We start from the raw sequence: 21867 nt of genomic DNA, 5'->3' as shown, positions 1-21867 counted from the left end.
GCTTTGAACAGGTGTATGGCAATGGAGAATTAGGCCGTATACATCCGTGAAGTGCTTCTTTCTGACGCTATGTTGCACAGTACTCCAGGAGCAATACCAGCCTCCATCTGTCCTTACTCACTGTGAGCAAGGCTGGCAGAATGGGACCCTGGGCATGCACACAATCCGTGGAGAGCTTTTCAAGGGTGTGGATGGCTGGGTCTTTCCCCTGCAATATTGGAACATTTTGTCCTTATTTGTTTCGGAATCTAGGCAAGCAGATTTTGTTATTGAACTTTGTACTGATTTTTCAGTTTGGGGGGGGAAGTAGGGGAGGGGGGAAGTTGATCGGACTTCAGAACTTATTTGAAACCTAGATCAAAGAGCCAAAGAGGCGTGGCCCAGTATCTTTTGTCAGGTCCACTTCCACTCACGAATAGTGACCTCTCATGCACCTACTGGTGGCAGCTGTGCGCTGGAGGAGTCATGAGGCAGAAATAGCATGTGCAGATAAAGATCAAGAGGCTCAGAGCAGATCCTGAGTTGAGACCCTCCCAGAAATCTCCACCCACTCACACAGTTCCTCTTAGGGCTGATAATTTTATTTTTTGCGGGGGGGATGAGGGGGAGGTGGGAAGATAATTTTTGGAGCTATGTGTAAAAAGGAAGTGGTTTGTTGCTATAGCTTTAATTTTAGAGAGACATCAACCCAGCTGACTGAATGGGAGTCTTTTAAGTGACCAGTGTAAAAAAAACAATTGAATCATGTTGCATTCCTGTGTTAGATACTGCCCTATAGGACATGACTAGTGAAACATATACCTGTGGGAGGGGCCGTGCGACATAGTACCGTACATTCATCATGGCTCCATTCCATAATACACTTCATTTGTTTCCACAAAGTAGGCCCTGGCATTATTTTGCCCCAAGCCAATGAATTCTTTCCACTTCTAATAGAGCTTTTCACCACGGGAATCTCAAAGTGCTTTGGTTTCCTGACGGCCCTATGCACTCGTGCCAATCCCCATTTAATGGAGGAAACTGAGGCACAAAAGTATGTTGCTGAATTGGGGCAGAGCTGGGTATAGAAACAAGATCTCCTGTTTCCCAGTCCCACGCTCTCTGAGTACAGGACCATACTCTCTTCTCCAGTAGGGGGTCTTGGCATATGCAATACAGGGCACCCAAGTGCCCATTTTCATGTACAGTTACTTTGCAAGCAGTGGCAAACGTTTTAGGACATTTTATGCTGATGATCAGGCCTATGTTTTCCTTTGATCAGTTTCCTCCCATTGCTTTATACCCTTCCTCTTCGTATTCGGTGCCATCACATTCTTCAATGGGAGACACTTAGCAGGGTTGCTGGGGCCAATATGTGTCAGGGAGGCATCTAATGTGAGTCCCTTTCCAAAGCCCACTCATACCATGTGACTCTAGACCTAGTGTGGTGAGACTCTTCACAGAAACTTGACTGAATCTTCTAGACAGCCGACCATACAGAGGGAGAAGCCTTTCCCCTCCCCCAGCATCAAGGGAAGCTCTGCTCAATCTTTGTTCTGCTCATCAGAGTCCTGAAGTCAGTAGAAGTTTTGCCTCGAGCTAGGTCTTGAGACTGTGCCCTCTCCCTAGTTACAAGTGCTTGTGCTGTTTATCTCCAGCTTTGAAGCTCATAATTTAGAGCCGGGCAAAGTTTTTCAGACAGATAGGTTATTCTCAAAAAAAAAAAGACGGTTTCTGTTCGACCAAAACTATTTGTGAATTTGGCTCAAATTCGGTGAATAGATTTGGCCAAAAATATATATATATATTTATTTTTAAAGTCAACGCATTTTGTTCTAGAGAGACAGGTGGGTGAGGTAATATCTTTAATTGGACCAACTTCTTGTTGGTGAGAGAGAAGTTGGTCCAATAGAAGATGTTACCTCACCCACCTTGTCTCTGTAATATCCTTGGACCAACATGGTACAACAACACTGCATACAGAATTTTGTTTTGACGCTTTTGAAATGCCGTGTTTTGCCTTTTTTGTTTTTTGTTGTTGACATTTTGGAGTAGATGTTTAGGTAGATTTATTTTAAATGACAGAAATAAGAAAGGTAAAAACCCACCCTTTCATTTTGGGGCAAAAAAAAAGCATTTCATTTAACCCAAAGTGAATTTTCTTTCAGATTGTTTTGACTCATTCAGCTGTATTCATAATCAGCTGTCAATAGCTAGGATGTATAGAACACAGAGCATGTGCCTAACAGAAGGCCAAGGGTCTCCTAAAGAGCCCTGGGTGCACCGTCCATTGCTGAAACTGAACTACCCTCACCTCACTGTCTGCCCCAAACTAAACCCAGGCATTTCACTTCACTATTATGTGTGATGTGATGGACCCTGGACAAAAAACCAGAATGCCAATCCCTGTAACGGGTTAGATCCTTTATTCCACCCAGCACTGCCACCAGTCCAGAGCATCTCTTTGGACTCATGCCTCCAAGAAGTGCCATCTTTACTTATTCCCATACAAAAGCACTCTTGACTACAACCCAAATGCTGCATGCTACATGTTAATGTAAGAAACATGCATGCTTTTATGGTAATCTCCCTAGCCAAGTTTCAAATACCATTTTGAATCGGGGGGGGGGAATCCCTAAACACCAGACCCAAGGTTTTTCCAACGTGACTGGTGATTTGGGATGCCTCCATTTTTCAGTGCCCAGACCTTAAAGGGGCTTGATTTTGGGGAAGTGCTGAGCACCTGTCCTCTGAAAGCCAGGCTCTTTACAAGCATCTCAGGTTGGGTCCCCTGGAAATTGAGGCACTCAAAATCACCAGTCACTGTGAAAATCATGGCTTTAGGTCATTGGCCTTTGCTCAGTCTAGTGGAGTTGCTGTCTTTAGAGCTCAGTTTAGTAAGGGACTGGACCTGCCTCATTATTGTAGGACAAATGCTGCAGCAGATCAAGTTTGTGGATGTGTCAATCCAGAGGTGTGATTATAAAGACCCCTGATTCTCCAGGGCCTTGCATTTCCTTTCATCATTTACACCCGGAAAAGGGAATACAGTGTGGGTATAAAATGCAGCCATGTGGACCTGGTTGCAGGATACAATCACTTTGCCCAGGCGCAAGTGACAAAACAAGCTCCAAAGCAGAGGAGAATTGAGCCTCCAAAATTCTAATCTGGATTAAAACATTTCCGAAGTCTGGGGGTGTTTGGAGCTGAGGTTTTGGTTCAGGCCATCTTTATAATGGGCCTTTACAACCTCTGGTTTTACTGCATGCTGCAGCTTTTAAATTAATAGAGACAGTGGTGAGCCCAGAAACATGCTGGTATTTCACAAGCTCCTCCGCTCCAGGAGATAATGCCCAGAGCTCCCACTGGGAAGGGACAGGGCTTCCCGATATAAAAATAATAATAAATAGCAGAAAAGGCAAAACAGGGCAAATGGGATGGCGGAGTGGAAGTCAGGACTCCTGAGTTCTATTCTTAGTGCTGGGAGAGAAGGGGTTTCTAGTGGTTGGAGCAGGAGACCTGGGAGCCAGGATGCTGGGTTCTGTTCCCAGTTCTGGTAAGGAAGTGGGCTCTAGCGGCTAGAGCAGGGGACTGGCAGTCAGGACTCCTGGGTTCTATTCCTCACTCGGTCACCAACTCACACAGTGGCTTGAGGAGGTCTGAGTCTCCATGCCTCGGGTCACCATCCTGTAAAATGGGCACAACAATCTTTACTCATGCATCAAGGCTCCGTTGATGTTTGCCAAGCGCTTTGAGCGCCTCTGAGCAAAGACATTGGGCAAGCGCGTAGTATTTTTGGCCGCGATCCCTGTTTTGCATGTAAGACATTGAAAATATCATTTGGCTTTTGTTCTCAAGAGCCTGCTTTGCCGATGGCACTGGGAGGTGCCGGTGTGCTTTATCACAAGAGAAACAGCACGCCGATGGTATCAGCCCTAGGAGGCGCACAGTTTGTAGAGAAGGTGCATTCTGGCGGAAGCCCAGCTTGCATTTGATGTGTTCGTAACTCAAGTTAGCGAGCAGACTTTCAAAGCCGCCTTATCTGCCCCCACATCTTGACCTAATTTAACAAGTTGCCATGGTTGCTCGGAGAGGTTGATGCAATTTTCTTATCTTTGGGGGAAGAATGTAACTTCGCAAGAGTTCATGAAAATTCAGTTTCTAACCTGTTTCCACTCTCACAGGGACATAGCTAGGTCCGCTGAGACTGCTCTTCTGAAAGATGATTCCCCTTACCTACTGGGGGGGCATTTTCAAAGTTCGGTGCCCAAACGCCAGCTCCAGCGTTGAGATTTTCAAAGCAGCCTAGGGGATTTTGACACAACTCTTCCATTACAGTAGGGCGAGTCGGGTCAAAGAGTGAGACCTGTTCGACTCTGGAATGATCTCCCAAAGGGAAGCAGTAGAACCTCCATCCCTTGAGGCTTTTAAAACTGGACACACAAAACACTGGAGAACATAGTGGAGAGAACAAAGCTGCACTGGTCCAATGTAATGAGTTAGCTCTTAAATCTCTCTGATTTCTGTGACCTGTTTTTTCCATGATGCGTGCCGGGAATCTTTAGCCTGACCCACTTCAGCCACTGATCTCTTAGCCAGGGGGACCATCTAGTACTTCACACCTCCTTCTGCCCATTGTGGTCACTTGCCTGCACCACTGTGGGCTGGTCTCCAGCAAACAAAATAGCACACAGAGCAGAAACGTGGGGTGTGTTCGCTTCACAAGGCCTAGTGCGTCAGCTTCTCTGCAAAGCCCCTGACATTTGGCTGTGGCTTTCCATAGAGTTATTATTTGTTCTGCAGTAGTGCCTGGAACCCAGTTGATTTCAGTGCCTTGTTGTGCTAGTCACTGTACAGAGACCTGATCAAAGACAGCTCCTGGCCAAAGAGCTTAGAACCTAAATAAACAAGGCAGAACAATTACCCCCCGCCATTTCATGGATGGTGAAGCAAGACCCAGAGAGATGAAGCAACTTACCCAAACTTTTACAGCAGATCAGTGGTCGAATGAGGAACTGAACCTAGATCTCCTGAGTCTTAGGCCATCACTAATGAGTAAGAAGTTACAGGTGCTTTAGAGAGTAGCCTGGTGCCTAAGGTGTTTATAGCCCCAAATAATAGTATACTGGGTCTTAATTAATAGCATGCATTAGTATGCAAGAGTATTATGCAATTATGCAAATTAGGCACTAGTATGCATGGTCTTAATTTCATTCTTAGTGACAGAAGTGCTGCCATGTCTTTACTGTGCTGTCAGGGAAGAAGACAGCCACCATGAGACTGCAGGGGACTATCTGGCTCCCCTGAGACTTCAGTTCCGTGATACATGCAGAAGCATTTCCATTGAACAAATCACTCCTGCAAGTGTCACCACCACTTTGCTCAGCTGAGATCCAGACCTGAGCCTTCCCTTCCCCAACTGCCAAAGGTCTGACAGATGTCTCCAGAATATGCATTGGAAAACCCTTCTCTCCCCGCAAATCCCTCTCCCTATTGCAAAGGCCAGGGGCCCATATTGGACAAGTTGGTATTTCTGAGCGAGGATTGCCTGTTCCATTTAAAAGTGAAAGAACACAGCTGCTGGTTTACAAGAAAGAAACAACAGCATCGAAGAAAGTGGGTCTCTTTAGGAGATCTGCATACTCCTCCTCTTCATGCTGCCACCCACGCTGCCGGCTGAAACATACAGGCCCGACAGGTGCGATCTGATGGGGTTGGGGGGCGGAAGTGTGCTGTCTCCAGCCAACGTCAGAAAGCCTGTTAACTGCGCTGTTCTCAGTTCCTCTCAAGTCACAGGAAGAGATGCTCAGGGAGGCACATGGAATGTGGCAGCCTGGACATCTACATTCAGTGCAGTTTCTTGGGGAGAAAAGGCAGAGTCCGGATGGCATTCTTGACTACTCCCTGCTGCTGGAGAAGGGTGAAGTCGGCCATCCCTGTGAAGCTGGAGTGGGTCAGCTGTGAGAGTTCATAAGTGCATTCAGTTGCCTCTGGCGGACAGACAGAAAGTGGCTGTTCTTAGGGGCAGGCGGCTGTGGGCAAGTGGTTGTTTCCTTGCCTACCCTGTTTGGATTCCGGTTCAGTATGAACTTTACCTGCTGTTGAGGGATGATTTCAAGCATAACTTTACATCCTAGTTTCCCCTACGACCTGCTTCTAGCTTCCACTGCAAGCGGCTCTTCAAGGACCGTTTCTCACCCTAAGGTGGAACCCAGCGGATGGGGCCCGGGCTTGGTTCAGTGCTCCATGTGCCACCTGCCAGACATATGCAAATGACAGTAAAATCAGCCCCATGCAATGCTGCCCAACCATGACCGTAGCTCAGCTTTTAAAACAAAAATGTACAGCCCGAACCACCGAGCAGCATGACCTTTGCAATTCAGAGTTGACTCTTCAGTGATACCGTTTTACTAGTCACTCCTCAGAGCAGTTAATCAGACTATGGCATAGCAGTTTTGGGGTGCCATGAACACAGATAGTATGTTGGACTCCCAGTGCCACCTTCATGACAGAGGCCTGAGACTCATCAGTACCCCCATCCACCCTCCACCTGTCATGTGGGCTGGTGCTCCCTAGCTTGCATGCTCCACCGTGGATGCTTCCTGGATTCTTCTGAAACTAGGGATGATCCCAAACCAAAACGCTGGCTCTGATCAGACCCAAACTTTGAGGCAGTCTGGAGCTGAACTTTGCCACTGAGATCCATCTCTGATGCTCCTCTAGGATGCTCCTACCAAAGCAAAATTTGGTGAGGGAGAGACAGGGAAGAATTGCCCATGGTTGATATGCGTGATGAAATGCAGAGGTACACCCTCACCACTGCCCAAACCTGCCCAGGGCCAGCAAACAGGCCTCAGCCCCTCCTGATTACACTGGTCTCTGAAGCTCTGACATAGGAGGTCCAGGCCAAGGTCAGTGCATGACAGAAGGGGAGGCCGCTCTGGAGATGTTGCTATGCCCACTTGTTGTGTTTGGTTGGAACCACAAACCACACAGCAAAAAGAATAGGTGCGCAGCTCTCGTTTTTTGTTTTGTTTCTTTCAAACAATGTCATTGGGGGAGGGGGTGTGAAAATCAGCCAGAGAAAGAGTGGGGTGACATGTTTCAGATAGGGCCTTACCATGTAAAGTAATGGCCTGTCTATGCTGGTGGCGGGAGGGAGGAAAGAAGCATGGAGGGGGAGTTGTACAGATGTACCCACACTAGTGCAAATAGTCTCTGTAGATTCATTGCACCTGTAGATTCAGTGCAAGAGAGGGCTTGAACCAGTGATTTACCACAGTACATTGCCCTGGTGTAAACCCCATCTGTTACTCATGCAAGCACTTGTGAAGTGATGCAAGTTTCCTGAGTCGAGGCCTGCCTGCCCCTCTGGGCTGAAGCCCACGGTTAATAGCACCCCAGAAGTTCCCCTTCCTAAAGTCCTCATAAAAACCCAATGTTGCAACAGATCGCTGTGTTTCTAGCAACGCCTCATAGTTATAACAGATGCTTTCATCTAAAAGTGATTTGTAACCACATCAGACACTACTGAAATGTGCCCACTTCTGGGGTGGGCTATGGAGCTGTTTAACAGCTCACCAGCAACAGTGTAGGGCAGGAAGTGAAGCATACCACATTCATTTCACTCTGCAGGGGGAATTTAGGCAGGCAGAATTCACTGACCATGGTAGAGTTTTGTTTAAAGGCTGGGGTCAACAAACTCTTTCGCAATAGGGCCCAGGCACATTTAGGCCTCATGTGTCTTGGGTCTGGGCTTTGCATCTCCTTGGAAAGCAAGCACTGTGAATAGCACAGCACCCCACAGTACCATGCTGCAGCATACCTTCTTTCAGCGCTGGTCCAGAAGAGTGGCACCTAATTTATCACCAGCATCTCTTCCTGCATCCACCCGCATTTTCCCCTGTTGGAATGACTAGGCCCAGCGGTGCTTAACTGGCGAGACCCAGTGAGATTGTAGGCCAAGATGGTACAGCTGCCAGTGGGAGGCTACAGGGGGAGAATCTGCTCAGGAGGTGAAATTCTCCCCTGTGCAGACAGCCAGCCGAAATCCTGAGGGCCACAGAAGTTCCCTTCTAAGCCACCTCCTAGCAGCCCCATGGGAAGGCAGAGGGACAACCTGGGAAAGTGACCTGGCTAGGACTCGTGCAATGCGTGCCCAGGAGCGTGTGTGCACCCACATGCAAAGAGGCTTAGCTCAGACAGGGTTCCCACTGTGGCAGCATTTCATAACCAGGCTTAAGAGGCATATTTTCCCCATGACGTTCAAGAATTCCTAATGCATGATGCTCCCCAATGCTCTTCACTGTGAGGGAAGCGAGACAGGGCGGCCATTGTGAGTCACATTTAGCATGTGAGCCCCCTCTGACTGGCTCTATTCTTAGCACGCCCTCCCTCCCTACCAGGGACAAAGGTCATCAGGCTGCACTCAAGGGACAGCCCAGAATTCAGAGGCCTTGCCTTGGGGGTGGTGTGCGTGTGAGATTGTCATCTTTCCAGGGCTCGTATGGAAATGAGTGGGTTCAGCGAACCCTCCTCCGGGCATGGCTGAAAGCTCCCAGAGGTGTTTGAAGCGACCCCATCACAAAAGGCAGCTTGTGTCTGCACCCTCCCTACTTGCATCTGTGTCCAAGGGCTGATATCTGTCTCGGGATATTCCGCATGAGGTCAGCAGTGCATGGGGCTTGTCTGGCCCTCCCGGGAAGGGCTGCATCTTAGCTGGGGGTTCTGCCTCGCCTTGGGCCAGTGTCTCATGTAGGGCACAGCTGCACCAATTTACACCAGCTGAGAATCTGAAACCATGGGTGGGGGGACTGTAGGACTAGCAGAAGCAGAGGGATGCTGGGGATCTCCTCTAGTTTCAGAGGCTGCTTGTGTCACCGGGAAGGAAGTCTTTTCCAGTCAGGATTGAAGTTGCCTCATTTCCTAATGATTCTTCTTAATATTCCACTGGCAATTGGCTTTTAGAAACATCAACGGCAAGCTCCTCTCTTGGTGTAAATCAACAGAGCCGTGTCGATTTACTGCAGATCTGGGCTCCAGTATCATAGTTGGTAACTGCCCCCCTGCTCGGCTAGATGGATCCGGGACGTGGGAGAACGATGAAGGCTGGAACAGAAGATGTGGGAGATGGGTCACCAGGTGCCGCTAGAGGGATAAGGTGCTGAGTGCTTGGAGAGATGAAGGTGCCGATCGCAGAGAACAAACACGTGTTCCTTAGCTACCTGCACCACCCAGCACTTTGAAAATGTAACGCCGTGTCAGTGCTGAGTCTTATTGGCTGGGATTTTAAAAAATGCCTTGGGGAGTTAGGTACCCAGCTCCTGGGCTCCTAACTCCCTTGAGCCCTTGAAAATCTCACCCATTATTAATGCCTGTTCCATGACGAGATGAGAGCCTCATTCTCCAAGATGCTCATCCCAGATCCCATCCTCACTATAACTCACGTATAGCCCAATTCATCATACGTCCTCAGTGCTCATAGCTCTCTTTCTTAACAATTGAATCTTCTCTAGGAAAGAGATGCAAATACCAAGAGAGGTGGTGCCAGATAATGCTGTCTCCCCGGAGCTGTGCTCTGTCGCACAGGCTCAGACAAGCCGTGTATGTTAGTTCCTGCTGCCTCCTGCATCTGTTGACTCTCTGACATTTCAAACAAGGTGTTGCCCCAGCAGCAGCAGCAGGGCTGTGATGCTTCTGTATGGCTCGGTGCATGTGTGCATGAGCTGAAGTCTTCTTGCTAGCCATGCAGTAAACACATTCATTTTCAGACTACTGATCCTCCAGTGGGCAGCCAGGAATCGACCCTGTGGAGCCTGACTCCTAGTCCTCTGCGCTAGCCATTGGACAGCATTCCCTCCAGCAAAGAAAAAAACATCCTGCAGGATGCCGCGCCGTGTGATTCCATGCCGCTTACAGTGATAAATTGCTGGGCTTCCCTGCACCTCTGCATGCCAGCTGGCAGCAGAGTGTGAGGAGAACATGCTAACTGCACAGGGCTCCTTGGCCTAAGGTTAGAGAAATTTCTCTCTGGAAGCTTGGAAAGCCTCGAAAGTGCTCGTTAAAGCTGGTGTGACCTGGTGATGTGCCAGGCCAGGGCAATCACTTGTCTCAATGAATGCTTAATTACAGCCCCTCCCATTAATTGGAACATGCATCAAAGGTTAAGGGAAATCAACAGGATAGGGAGATACTGGTCTTCTTTTTACTCTGCATCCCAGTGTCAGCCTGCCCAGACATTAGTTAGAGCAGCTAAGGAGCTGCTCTAACTTACTGTACGGGAGCATTGGTGTAGAGGCATCTGCTCTGGCCTGCTCTTCCTTGCCTCTTTCACCCCCGGCACTTCCCCTTCCCCAGTGACAGTGGCAGGCACAGAAGTTGGTTCGGTTGGTATATTTGACATTGGGACATCCCCATCCACAAGGGGAATTCTTTGTCTCTTTAGGGCTAGAATCTGTTCACTTTGCTCAGCCTCAGCAGCATCCACCTATGTTGCCTGGCTGGCATACTACAGATGGATGAATTAATCTTCTACCCGTGCACCCCCCTGAGCTGTAATTTAGAATGTTAGCAAGACGCTCGAGTGGCAAAGCTGGGATCCCCAAAGCTTGGGAGCATCTGGATCAGCCCATTATAATACAGGCAGCTGCAAAGTCCCTATCTGAGCTTCCCCAGTGTAGCGCTCTGGGAAGTGTGGTTGCTGCTCAATCCCTACTAAATATAGACAGTGTGTAACAAAATCCTCTGAGCCAGTATTTGGCAAAGCCTTGCCGAGGACAGTTTGCTCACATATTTCCCTGCAGAATGTCGTATTTCTCTTGTTCATGTCCTGGATAAGATAGACACTATGAACCTGATTTGGTTTGCATATCAATGCACTGATAACCAAGAGTCTCAGAATCACTCAGATACTCTTTAAATAAAAGAATAGCTAGCGGATAGTCAGGAATCTATCACGGTACATCTATGCTGCAAACAAGCTAACAAAAATACCCCCACAGCAGCAGCTCTCTGAGCCCAGACTTGAGTTCACAAGGTTCACGATAAGGTGCTAAGAATAGCAGTGTAGACATTCCCATCCAGGTTGGAGCTGTCAGTTGCTATGTGGGTCTCAGCGTCTGAGCTCCAGCAAGAGGTGCCATAGCGTGAGCCAGAGTCTGTAGACCTGGGCTCTGAGGCTGGCTGCCATGGTAGTTTTTTGCACCTCTGTTCTCATGGCCCAATGTGCTCTCACACCTTAGTAAATCAGGAGTAGCTCCACTGAAGTCATTGGGGTTACACCAAGATGGGACTGCAGTGAGATCAGAACTGAGCCCATTGGCTCTAAAGCCAGAAAAGACACACTAGGTCCCATTTAGTCTGTCCCGTCACCAGGCAGGATGGTTCCCTCTCTACTAGTGGTTTGTCTAGTTTCCAACAGTTTTAAATGTCTCCATTACTGGCAATTTTTAAATCAAAAGTTGGATGTTTCTTCTAAAAGATCTGCATTTGTTCCAGCAGGAATTCTTGGGGGGCAGGTCTCTGGCCTGTGTTCTACAGGAAGTCAGACTAGATGATCACAGTGGTCCCTTCTGGCCTTGGAATCTACGACTCTAAAGGCAATAGGACATGGTCCATCACATGCCTTGGGAGATTATTCCGCATCCTCCCATTCCCACTGGCAGGAATTTTATCCTGACATGCAGCGTGAACTGTCATCCAGTAACTTCATCCCATTGTTCCATTAGCCACTCCTTCTGCCAGCTCAGGCTTACACCCATTGCCATTGTCAGTCTGTTCTCCTTTCCCTCACCTTAGCTGTTGCCTAACCCAGCTTTATATATTTAATTCTTTTCTTGCAAGTCATCCCCTGGATCATTATCGTTGCCCTTTTCTGAGCTCCTCTTAGATGTGTCAGTATCTTGCTGGAAATATGTTGCCCAAAGCTGAACACAGTCTTCTAGGTGTGGCCCTAATCAGACAGGTTTTGGCTTGAGGGCATCCATTTTGGCTTTGGCTGGAACATGAGTGAAAAGAAGAGATCAGTATTTAGGAGTCACTCAGCATGTGACTGATCCAGTGAAAACCTACCAGAAAGTGTGTAAAGCCACAATCTCTCACGGCAATGCGTTACGTACTTGGTATCAGCCGTGCTTAAGCACATAGGAATCAGATGCCCTGAGGCATGGCAAGATACAATGCAAATAGACAGGAAGTACAGTGCCTTTAAATTAACTGTCCAGCCTTAGCCAAGTACAGCTGAGGCCCCCTAGAGGAAAATCAGTTCTGGGGGCAAGGAGAATTTGGCATCCCTGGGAATCTGATCGCTGTTGACAAGCAGCTTGTTTGTTTTCAGCTGATCAGATGAGTGGTGCTCTCCTCCCAGAATCGTTATCCCCGACACAGACGGAAAAAGTTAGTCACCAAGAGACGGTTCTGGTTTAAAGCCACCACCTTGCACACTGCAGACAGGTGGACACCACAAGTGCCAGCTGGTACTAAAGAAACAGGGAAGTCCACAAGATGACCACTGGGAGGTTTTTGACAGCAGATGCATGTGTGCATTGCCATTTCTGAGGCATTTCTTGACAAATAGCTGATGGCCAAAATTAGCACCCTTATGGCACTTAGAAGACAATGGAGCTGCAAAGCAAATAGCTTTTTATGACTCAAATGTATATAACACAGGAGACTTCACCCACAGACCCTTCACCTCCATATCAATGATGATAGATCATGAGAACAACCAACCGGGGAACTTGCTTCTGGCCAGCTAGGAGTTGGTTGGATAATGCATGCTCTCCTCTTCTGCTGATTCCAGGCTGCACAGTGTACAAATGGATCCAGGCCCAGCTGATTTCAGGATGTCATGGCTGGGAGGGATTCCATTTCCAGTGTGCTAGGACGCTGCTGGAAAATATACAAGCTCCTTTTGTGCAGAAGACCCTAGTGTCAGTCTGCCCACTCCAATCTTGCAGAGGCTCTAGTTCTAAGTTTTGAATTATTCAAGATGCTAACCTGTGAGACCACCTTCTGCCTACCCTCCATTCTGTTATGTTATTACCGCGCCCATTAGAAATGCCTTCCTGCTTCCCGGGTGCCCACCTGCCCAGCCAACCCTATTCCTTGCAGCAATAGCTGTGCCAGCTGCACTGAGTTGCCTCTTGTTCTCTGCGAGTTTATGTAGGTGGTTCCTGCAGCGACATGTCCTGGAGAGAGGCCAAATAATTTTCATACCTATGTCCCCTTTATCGCATCTCCGTGCACAGCCATGGATCAGAATGTGAAGGTCAGGAGGCAGCGTGTGATAGTGTAGGAGTTCAAGCAGTGGCTGGGAGCTTTTTGGCACGTAAGAGAAGACAGCGCTTCGGTGGCAGAAAAATCATACCTCCCTATTTTAATGCCAAGAAATAATCCTCTTTATGTAACTTAGACTGAGGTGAAACATTCCAGTGGTTGAACATTCCAATCAGACTGCAGTAGGAAGCAGCTTTACCTGTACGAGTTAACTCTCAAACTGCCAGTTCAGCTCAGATCTTCACTTGGACTGCTCCTGTAGGCCCCTGAGATGTCAGTTTTTATATACAGTGAACATCACCTCTTAATATTAATAACTAATATTAAGGTCGCACACAAAGACCCCATTCCAGTTGAGGCTCCCACTGTGCTAAGCACAATTTACAAACACAGAGGAAATCATAGGCCTTGCCACAAGAAACCCGAAGTCTAAGAAGGCCTCAAGTGCATCCGTGGAGTTTAGAAAGGGAGTTGAAGGCATCCGAGTCAGGGGTGAAGCATATAACAGAACCAGAGTCACAGATCCCAGTGCTGTCTATACTAACAAACACTCAACACATTTTGTATTCATCTGCTTGCGTGTGTCTTCCCATGGAGGGGGTTGGGTGGAAAGAAATTTGCATCTGTTGCATTCCGGCTCACCTGGTTTTAACAACTTGTGGCTTCTTTGCGTTCCTAGGCAGTGGACCCATCCAGCTGTGGCAGTTCCTGCTGGAGCTGCTCACCGACAAGTCCTGCCAATCCTTCATCAGTTGGACAGGTGATGGCTGGGAATTCAAGCTCTCAGACCCAGACGAGGTATGGCCCAATATAACTGGGGGGAGGGATAGCTCAGTGGTTTGAGCATTGGCCTACTAAACCCAGGGTTGCGAGCTCAATCCTTAGGGGGCCATTTTGGGATCTGGGGCAAAAATTGGGGATTGGTCCTGCTTTGAGCAGAGAGTTGGACTGAATGATCTCCTGAGGTCTCTTCCAACCCTGATATTCTATGATTCTAACTGATCAGAGACCACTGAAAATGCTTAGGAGAATAAACTACGCCCTCTCTCTTCCTGGCTGAGATGCTACAAGTCATGTCAGTATGATCCTGTGGAGGGGACTAAGGTAGCAGGGTGTTGCTCCCTCAGTAATTTCTGGAAAAATCAATGGTTTAGAGAGTGCCCATGAAAGTCTGAGTATTAATGAGCAATTATTAATTGTATTGCAGTGGCACCCAGAAGCGAGGGGAAATATTTCATACCAAAGTTGGGACTTGAGGGGGGCGAAACATAAAGATTCCGCAACAGCAAAAGGCATCACCACTTTGTGTCATTTTTGCCAAATCGTCTCTGTCGGGAGGAAGGATAATTCCGAGATCAATGAAGCGTTTCCATTTTTCAGTTCAAAACGTCCTTTCCTTATATTTAAAAAAAAAAAAAAGAGTCAAAATGGTTTAAATGGTTGAAATTGAAACAAAATATTGCAATGTTGTAAAAGGAAAAAAAAAAAAAAGTTTTGTTGGAGCCGAAACAATTTTTCTTGATTTGCCAAAAATGTTGAATTTTTTTTTTTCAGTTTTCCCCGACACTATTTCCCCTCAATGTTATTTGCACAGTTCTAGAGGCCACCAGGCGTGGACCAGGCCCCAAGCATGCTAGGCGCCGTACGCACAAAAAGACAGCCACTGCCCCAAAGAGCTTAAAATTATCCCCTTCCCCATCTCCTGTCTTCATCTGATTCCACTTCATGATCCCCCAGCAGAGTCCATGGGTGCTGTTTCTACAGCCCAGGAGGGGTTTGATCCGCTGGCCTTCTGCAAATGCTGGCACTCAACTCCTCCCTGAGTCCATTCTTCATGACGAGGGGGAGAAAAAACATATCACCATTAGCTCTCCCAGCGGCAGGAGCTCCCAGCCCCTTATCACCCAGCCGAGCCAGGAGGAAGAGACTTATTTTAATATCTACACTCAATCTCTGAGCCCTTCTTCAGCTTTGTTTTCCTCCTCCTCCAGGTTGCCAGGCGGTGGGGCAAGAGGAAAAACAAGCCCAAGATGAACTACGAGAAGCTGAGCCGTGGGCTTCGCTACTACTATGACAAGAACATCATCCACAAGACGGCTGGCAAGCGCTACGTGTACCGTTTCGTCTGCGACCTGCAGAGCCTTCTGGGCTACACGCCCGAGGAACTCCATGCCATGCTGGACGTCAAACCCGACGCCGATGAGTGAATCGGACCAGCCAGACTGTGTGGAAGGTTGCGTCGTGTCGGTGTGGAGATTCGACGAGACCTTAAAAAAATTTTTTTTTGCAGTTAAATATCTATCTATATTTTTTTCAAGAGCAACTCAAATTAGACATTTTTGATGGGGCAAGGAGGGGTGGGCAAAGTCAAGCTTTTGGCTGAATCTGGCAATGTTTGGTTGAGAGAAGAAAGATGGAACTTTTTATCTGAAAGTTCTCAGAGAGGTTTTGGGGGGTGAATTTCTTAGTTTTAAGAAAGCCAGAAAAATACAGCCCACTTAAAAAAAAATTAAAATAATCCCTCCCCATCTCACACCATCTGGAAACATTATTAACGAAAAGATCCCCTTGATTACTGTGTTACCAGTGCAACAAACTGACAATTCAGGAAGTGACAAGACTCCTAAGGATTATGCGATTGGTTCTTTTATTGATGGGAGGGACAAAGGGAAGGTGGAACTTCCTGTTTTGTGGGAGAGGATGACATAGGAAAAAACAAGAACAGTTCTTGTTACTTTGCTTTTCTGTCAGTTATTTTTCTGTTACAAAGAACAGATTTTTTTTAGGAGGGACCAAGATTTTTTTTTAATTATTATTTGTTAAAATTTTATTTTATTAAATTTTGTGCCAGTATTTTTTTTAAATAGTCTTAAGCTCTAAGATTATCTCAGTCTTGCAATATTGTGTGTGTATGTATGTTTCTGTTATGCCAGCAGAGAGTTTTATCACAGTGAAGAAAAAAAAAAGTTTATGTAGACCCCACTGGAGAAGTGTAGAGCTCTGACTTATGATCTCTGAATCTTATGTGAAGGAAAATGAGTGCCAAATCAGTCACCAAAAATTCTGGGAGGATGCTTTGCATTTGCATTGAGCCCCATGCACTTTGCTCTGTTGTTTGTTGCTAAAGCTGGATGAAATTTCTCAAAAGGAAACTTTGTTGTTGTTGTTGTTGTTAAAAAAACATCTTTTGGGGACCACCATATTTTCAAAACCACGTTTTAAAAATTTCTGATGTATCGAAAATGTTGCTGACATTTTCACGTATCTTTTTCAAAATCAGAAAGTGGGTTTCTCTTTTTTTTTTTTTTTTTTTTTGGTAAAAGGAATGTTTTTTACACTTTGAAGTAACTGCTAATTTGTTTGTTTTTTAATATCCCACCCAGTGACTAAGCTGAGCAAAGAAGTTCAGGTTTGACATTTTCCTATTTGGAACGCAGTCAGTGCTGACGGGAAAATGGAGAAGTGTGTTCGGGGAAAAAAAAAATCATGAAAAACTTTGAACAATGAAAAGTGAAACAAGGATGATTTGGAAACTTTCGATGATTTTTCCCTCCATTTTTGAGCAGTGCTGCCTGCAATAATGTACGGCCAGCCATTCTAGGCACATCCAAAATGGAAACTCAGACTAACAAATGGGGAACAATCCCTCAAGATGCTGAACACGCAAGCCCAGTCCAGTGAAACTCGCATGCACATGGTTAAACTCATGAATAGCCCCACTGAAGTGAGGGGACCATTCATGAGCTTGATGTTAAGCATGTGCTTAACTGCTTTGCTGGATCAGGCTAGCAATTCCTTTGAGCCCGGACTGTGAGGATACAGCTTACACACGGAGTGTGTATCTGCACAATAAGCTCCTCCCTGCAGGAGCAATTCTCCGAGCCTGGCTCAACTGACTGGGGCTCACACCGCTGGGTTAAAAATATCCGTGTGGATATTCGGGCTCGGGCTGGAGCCTGGGCTCCATGACCCTCCCGTCTTGCCAAATTTCTGCCAGTCTGACTGTAGGATTTCGGCTTTCGACTTTAAATATATCTTTTTTTTTTTTTTGGTAAGGACAGTATTAAATATTTGAACCGAATATATTTTCTTTAATGGCTGAACTAATTTCTGAAGCTCTGTATTGATTCAACACAGAGACTAGGAGGGTGGAGAGACTTTGTAGATCAATGCAGGGGAAATTAGAACAATGGGAGATCATATATCAGGTCTGCAGAACTGGGCTCTGAATAAAAGTTGCTAAAAACACGCTTGTATTTAGTCTGAACATCCAGTTTGCTTCCTGTTTTCCCATCTCTGTGTAGCCAGAGCACTGTGGTATAGGAGGGCAGGGTCAAACAGGAAGCCATGGGAGGCTGTCAGTTGAGTTCTGTGGAAAGATGATGCCCTGACACAAAGGTGCAGAGCTCCCATTGGACTCTACAAGAACAGCATGTGTTCAGGCCCTGTGAATATCAGGGAGTTCATTTTTAAGCAAGCTTTGTTTGATTGAAACTCAGTCAGCCCCAGCGTGTCAGAGAGCTTAGCCTGGCTTAGCAGGCTGGTAGGTGTAAAGCTGAACACACGGAAAAATGTAGCAAGCTGATTAGGGGGGCATTTAAAGCAAGAATGTTGAAGGCAGATGGTGGCTATGGGGCAAGGGAAGTCCAGGTGTCAGAGCACATGGCTGGGGCTAAGACATGATCCCATCCGACATACAGAGAGGACTGGTGCAGATGAAGGAAAGCGGGATGGAAGGAAGGTGAAAGGAGCATGCACTGAATGAAGAAAGGACAGTCTGCTTTCTGAAGAGCAGTTCTCATCTAGCATCCTGAGCAAAGGGAGGCTGGCAGCTGTGGCAGGTGAGAGATTGCAGAAGTGAGAGAGGAGGGCTGCTGCAAAAGGGGATTGGAGTTCAGCTCAAGCTGGAGGAAGCAAAGGAAGATGCCGATGTGCTGCTGTAGGCCAGGTGCTCCTCCTCCCTGCTAGAAACTAGGTGCAAAGAGAGAATAGGTGAAGTCAAACGCCCGTCCAGAAGGTGACTGATTTATAGCTATGTACGGCGGGCTGTGCTGTAGTGGGATGGCTTAGTGACGCTGCTCCCTGCACTTTGAGTAGGCTGAAGGCATCTTGATGGAGCTTTTGAGTGATAAAGTTGGTGGTAGCTGAGTGCAGAGAGTTAGTTTGGGCTTCTGAGAAGATATATAAGGAGGAAGATTTCAGACTCTGTTTTCCAGGGAGGCAGAGAACCACTTGAACCAGAGGTGATTCCAGCGAAATACACCGGCCCCAAATCCAAGCAGGAGAGTAGCCTGTGACTCTTTAGATGGACTCTTTCAATTCTCAACTGGTAACACAATTCTCCTAGGCTTTTAGAGTCTTATACGTTCCATAGAGCCATAGAAAGTGCCCCTAGGTTCACATTTTACAGTGTCCGTTCTGGGCAGTTTTTAGCCAGACCTTAAATCATCACCTTTTATTTTACAGGATTACTCCTGTAAAGGGTGTTAGTGACTGGGGCAGATGTCCCACCATCCCAGCACTCTTTCTGCCTTCTAACCCACCCAGCAAGTGTCTGTCCCCTGGGGTTGGTCACAGTGCAGGGTCCCCTAGTTCAGTTCAAGCAGAAAGTCAGTCAGTAATACTTTACTATGAACAGTTGGGACTTGGGGGTTCATGTGCTGACCCCCAATATTTCTGCCAGACCTGATCAACTCATTCATTCCACGAGGGTTGATTGCCGGCAGATTTTCTGTATTAAGCTGTTTCTACCCAAGACAATCTGTTTCCATAACGTGCAGGGATATGTTCTCAAAGCGATCTAGAAGGGCTACAAAATGAATGGTGCCATCTTTGCCAACATGCTCCTACCAATGCTTTGTCAAGTTTACTCACCACCCTTTGCCATCCAGATTGCAACCTGCGTGTAAATACAACAAGCGACAGATAGAATAGCCTTGGTGACATGTAGTGACTTGACTCACAATTTGCTTTCCCCCCTTCTAGGCTAGACACGGTCACAGAAAGCACAGTGTGCTGTTTATACACTGGAAATTTGCAGATTTTTTTTTTAAATGCATGTTGACTATTGAACAGGGATGTGTGACCCAGATGAGATAAAGTTAAGGCCAAATGTGTACCTGCACCTAAACCTCCAACTGCATCTTTTATGAGGTGTGAAAAAGTTTGGTTAACCTACATACACGCAATATCTATATAATGTGTGTGAAAGAGAGCATGCACTGGGATTGCAATTCACCTCTGTGCAAAGATCCAGCACAAGTCTTATTTTGATGGGTTAAGTGGTGTCTAGTTCTGGCCCCTCTGGACTGGGGTGAATTGCACCGTGGACAAATATTTAAACCAGATTTAATTCAGTTAATTTCTCTTTTGTTCTGAAAAATTTATTTGAGCATAAGCTTTCGTGAGCTTCCACTGAATGAGCTGTAGCTCACGAAAGCTCATGCTCAAATAAATGGGTTAGTCTCTAAGGTGCCACAAGTCCGCCTTTGCTTTTTGCGAATACAGACTAACATGGCTGCTCCTCTGAAACCTATCTTTTTTGTTCTGGAATTTCTCAAATCTGTTAATTGATTCCAAATATTTTTATGACTAAGTCTTGATCTCGGAGTTCACGGTGGGTACTTAATATCCAGCATATTGCGCTTCACCACCCAAGTCACATGATATGGGCCCATTTTTCCAACTGGATGAGCCTAATTCTATGCATGTAATTCTTACAAGCCTGGAAATGAAGGGCTGGAAGGGACCTCAAGAGGTCAGCTAGTCCATCCCCTCCTCGCTGAGGCAGGATTCTTTGTATGGTTGAATACTCGTGATCGGGAATTCAAAGTTTGCTTGTTGGGAATATTCTGCGACATTTGTTTAAAAGTAGCTTTCTTCCAGTACAATTATGCCCTGGAAAGATCATGAAAAGGGACCTCAGTCAAAGCGAATTCATTTAAAAAATTTGAACAGCTATCTACAGACATTTTTTCATCACAGCATTTGCCCATCTCTCGCTGTGTATGTGTAGCTATTATAGTACACAAAATCACCTATACAAAAGTCACCTATACATTTGTGTGTAATAGAATCACATACACACATGTGTATGTGTGTGCATCATTTTTACACTAATTACACTTCTGGGTTCTGTCCAGAAGACTATTATCCTTCTGTGAGAGTCCACTCTTAACAGGACACGAACCCAGTTATACGTGGTTTTGATAAAAGAAGACAGAGGGGGACCTGATACTCTTCAAATATACTAAGGGCTTTTATAAAGAAGATGGTGATCAATTGTTCTCCATGTCCACTGAAGGAAGGACAAGAAGTAAGGGGCTTAATCTGCAGCAAGGGGGATTTAGGTTAGATATTAGGAGTATCTTTCTAATTGTACGGATAGGTGAACTCTGGACCAGGCTTCCAGGGGAGGTTGTGGAATCCCCATCATTGGAGGTTTTCAAGAACAGGTTAATCACGCACCTGTCAGGAATGGTCTAGGTTTATTTAGTCCTGCCTCAGCATAGGATGTTGGCCTAGATGTCCTCTTGAGGTCTCTTCCAGCCGTACATTTCTATCATGATTCATCACTGGCCTGAAATTTAACCTTCTCTCAGGAGATTTCCAGCCCAATGTCAAGATATTTAAGAAAAAAAAGAAAAAAAGCTTCCAATATGCATCTGAAATTTAGGACACATCCAAATCCCTGCACTTTTTGAGCATCGCTGTTTGGGAGGTGACCTTGGTGGGGTTATTAGAGCTTGTTGAGTTTCTTTTCATTCTAAACACTGCAAATGTGCTTTCCTTGACATGCGTCTCTCTGAGGGGGTCTATAGAACATCAGTCGAGCTGTTGTCTACATTCCAAAGAATTTCAAATCCATGCTCAATATAGGTATACATATGTGTTCTAATGGAATATCTCCAGGAATTAGCTGCCTCAGTAAAAGAACATGTCTGTTTTGTTTTGTTTTGTTTTTTACACATGGGATTTTTTTTTAAGCTGATAAACATAGAGAAAAAAAATTGTTATATTGTGCTGTTCAACTATTTTCCAACTTGTATTTTCATATAATTTATATTTTTTAAAAGTGAAAAAAATTTAAGAGCAAGATTAAAAAAAAAGGAGGAAAAAGCAGGTGCTTTTTTTAAAAAAAAAAACAGAACTGAGCTAGCTTAGAGATGTAGCAGTGTGTATGTGTGTGTCTGTGTGTGTTTTTTAAAAAAAAAAATACAAAAATCTCCCCTCAGAACATGGATTCTTAAGGGAGGGATTGGTTTTGTTTTAATTGCTGATGCTGGCACATCATTTTGATGGAGAATTTTTTATATACTGTAGCCTTATTTCATATTGTATTTTAAACCATGTGAAATAAAATAAAAACCATAAAGGTATGGTGTCGGCGTGATTATTTCTCCCCTGTCCTGCTGAAGGGAGTTAGATTGTGTCTTCCGTGGTATTGATGGTGTTCAAACAACATGATTCAGACACCAAAATATCATGAGATTGTCATAAAAATAAGGAGATTGTACAAGCAATAAATGGGGGGTTCTTTTTATTTCCTTCTGGTTTCTGAGCCTTTAAGAGTCACATTTTTGAGTTGCAAGGGCATGAAACTTATTTTTCTTT

At 45.9% G+C, this 21867-nt stretch overlaps 1 protein-coding gene across 1 annotated transcript in view; it reads left to right on the top strand.

Annotated features, from left to right (window-relative positions):
• The window catches only part of ETS1 (ETS proto-oncogene 1, transcription factor), a 71989-nt gene extending 50357 nt beyond the window's left edge, over positions 1-21632 (top strand). The window contains exons 7-8 of the mRNA XM_077839807.1: positions 13934-14052; positions 15246-21632. Of these exons, the coding sequence (XP_077695933.1) occupies positions 13934-14052; positions 15246-15461 (335 nt within the window). The 3' untranslated portion in view covers positions 15462-21632. The remainder of the gene's footprint in view (positions 1-13933; positions 14053-15245) is intronic.
• Positions 21633-21867: the final 235 nt, after the last annotated feature.

This window comes from Eretmochelys imbricata, chromosome 22, assembly GCF_965152235.1.
Source record: "Eretmochelys imbricata isolate rEreImb1 chromosome 22, rEreImb1.hap1, whole genome shotgun sequence".
NCBI classification, from domain to species: domain Eukaryota; kingdom Metazoa; phylum Chordata; order Testudines; family Cheloniidae; genus Eretmochelys; species Eretmochelys imbricata.
Note: the sequence above shows the minus strand (reverse complement) of the source record. Positions and strands in the feature narration are given on the sequence as shown.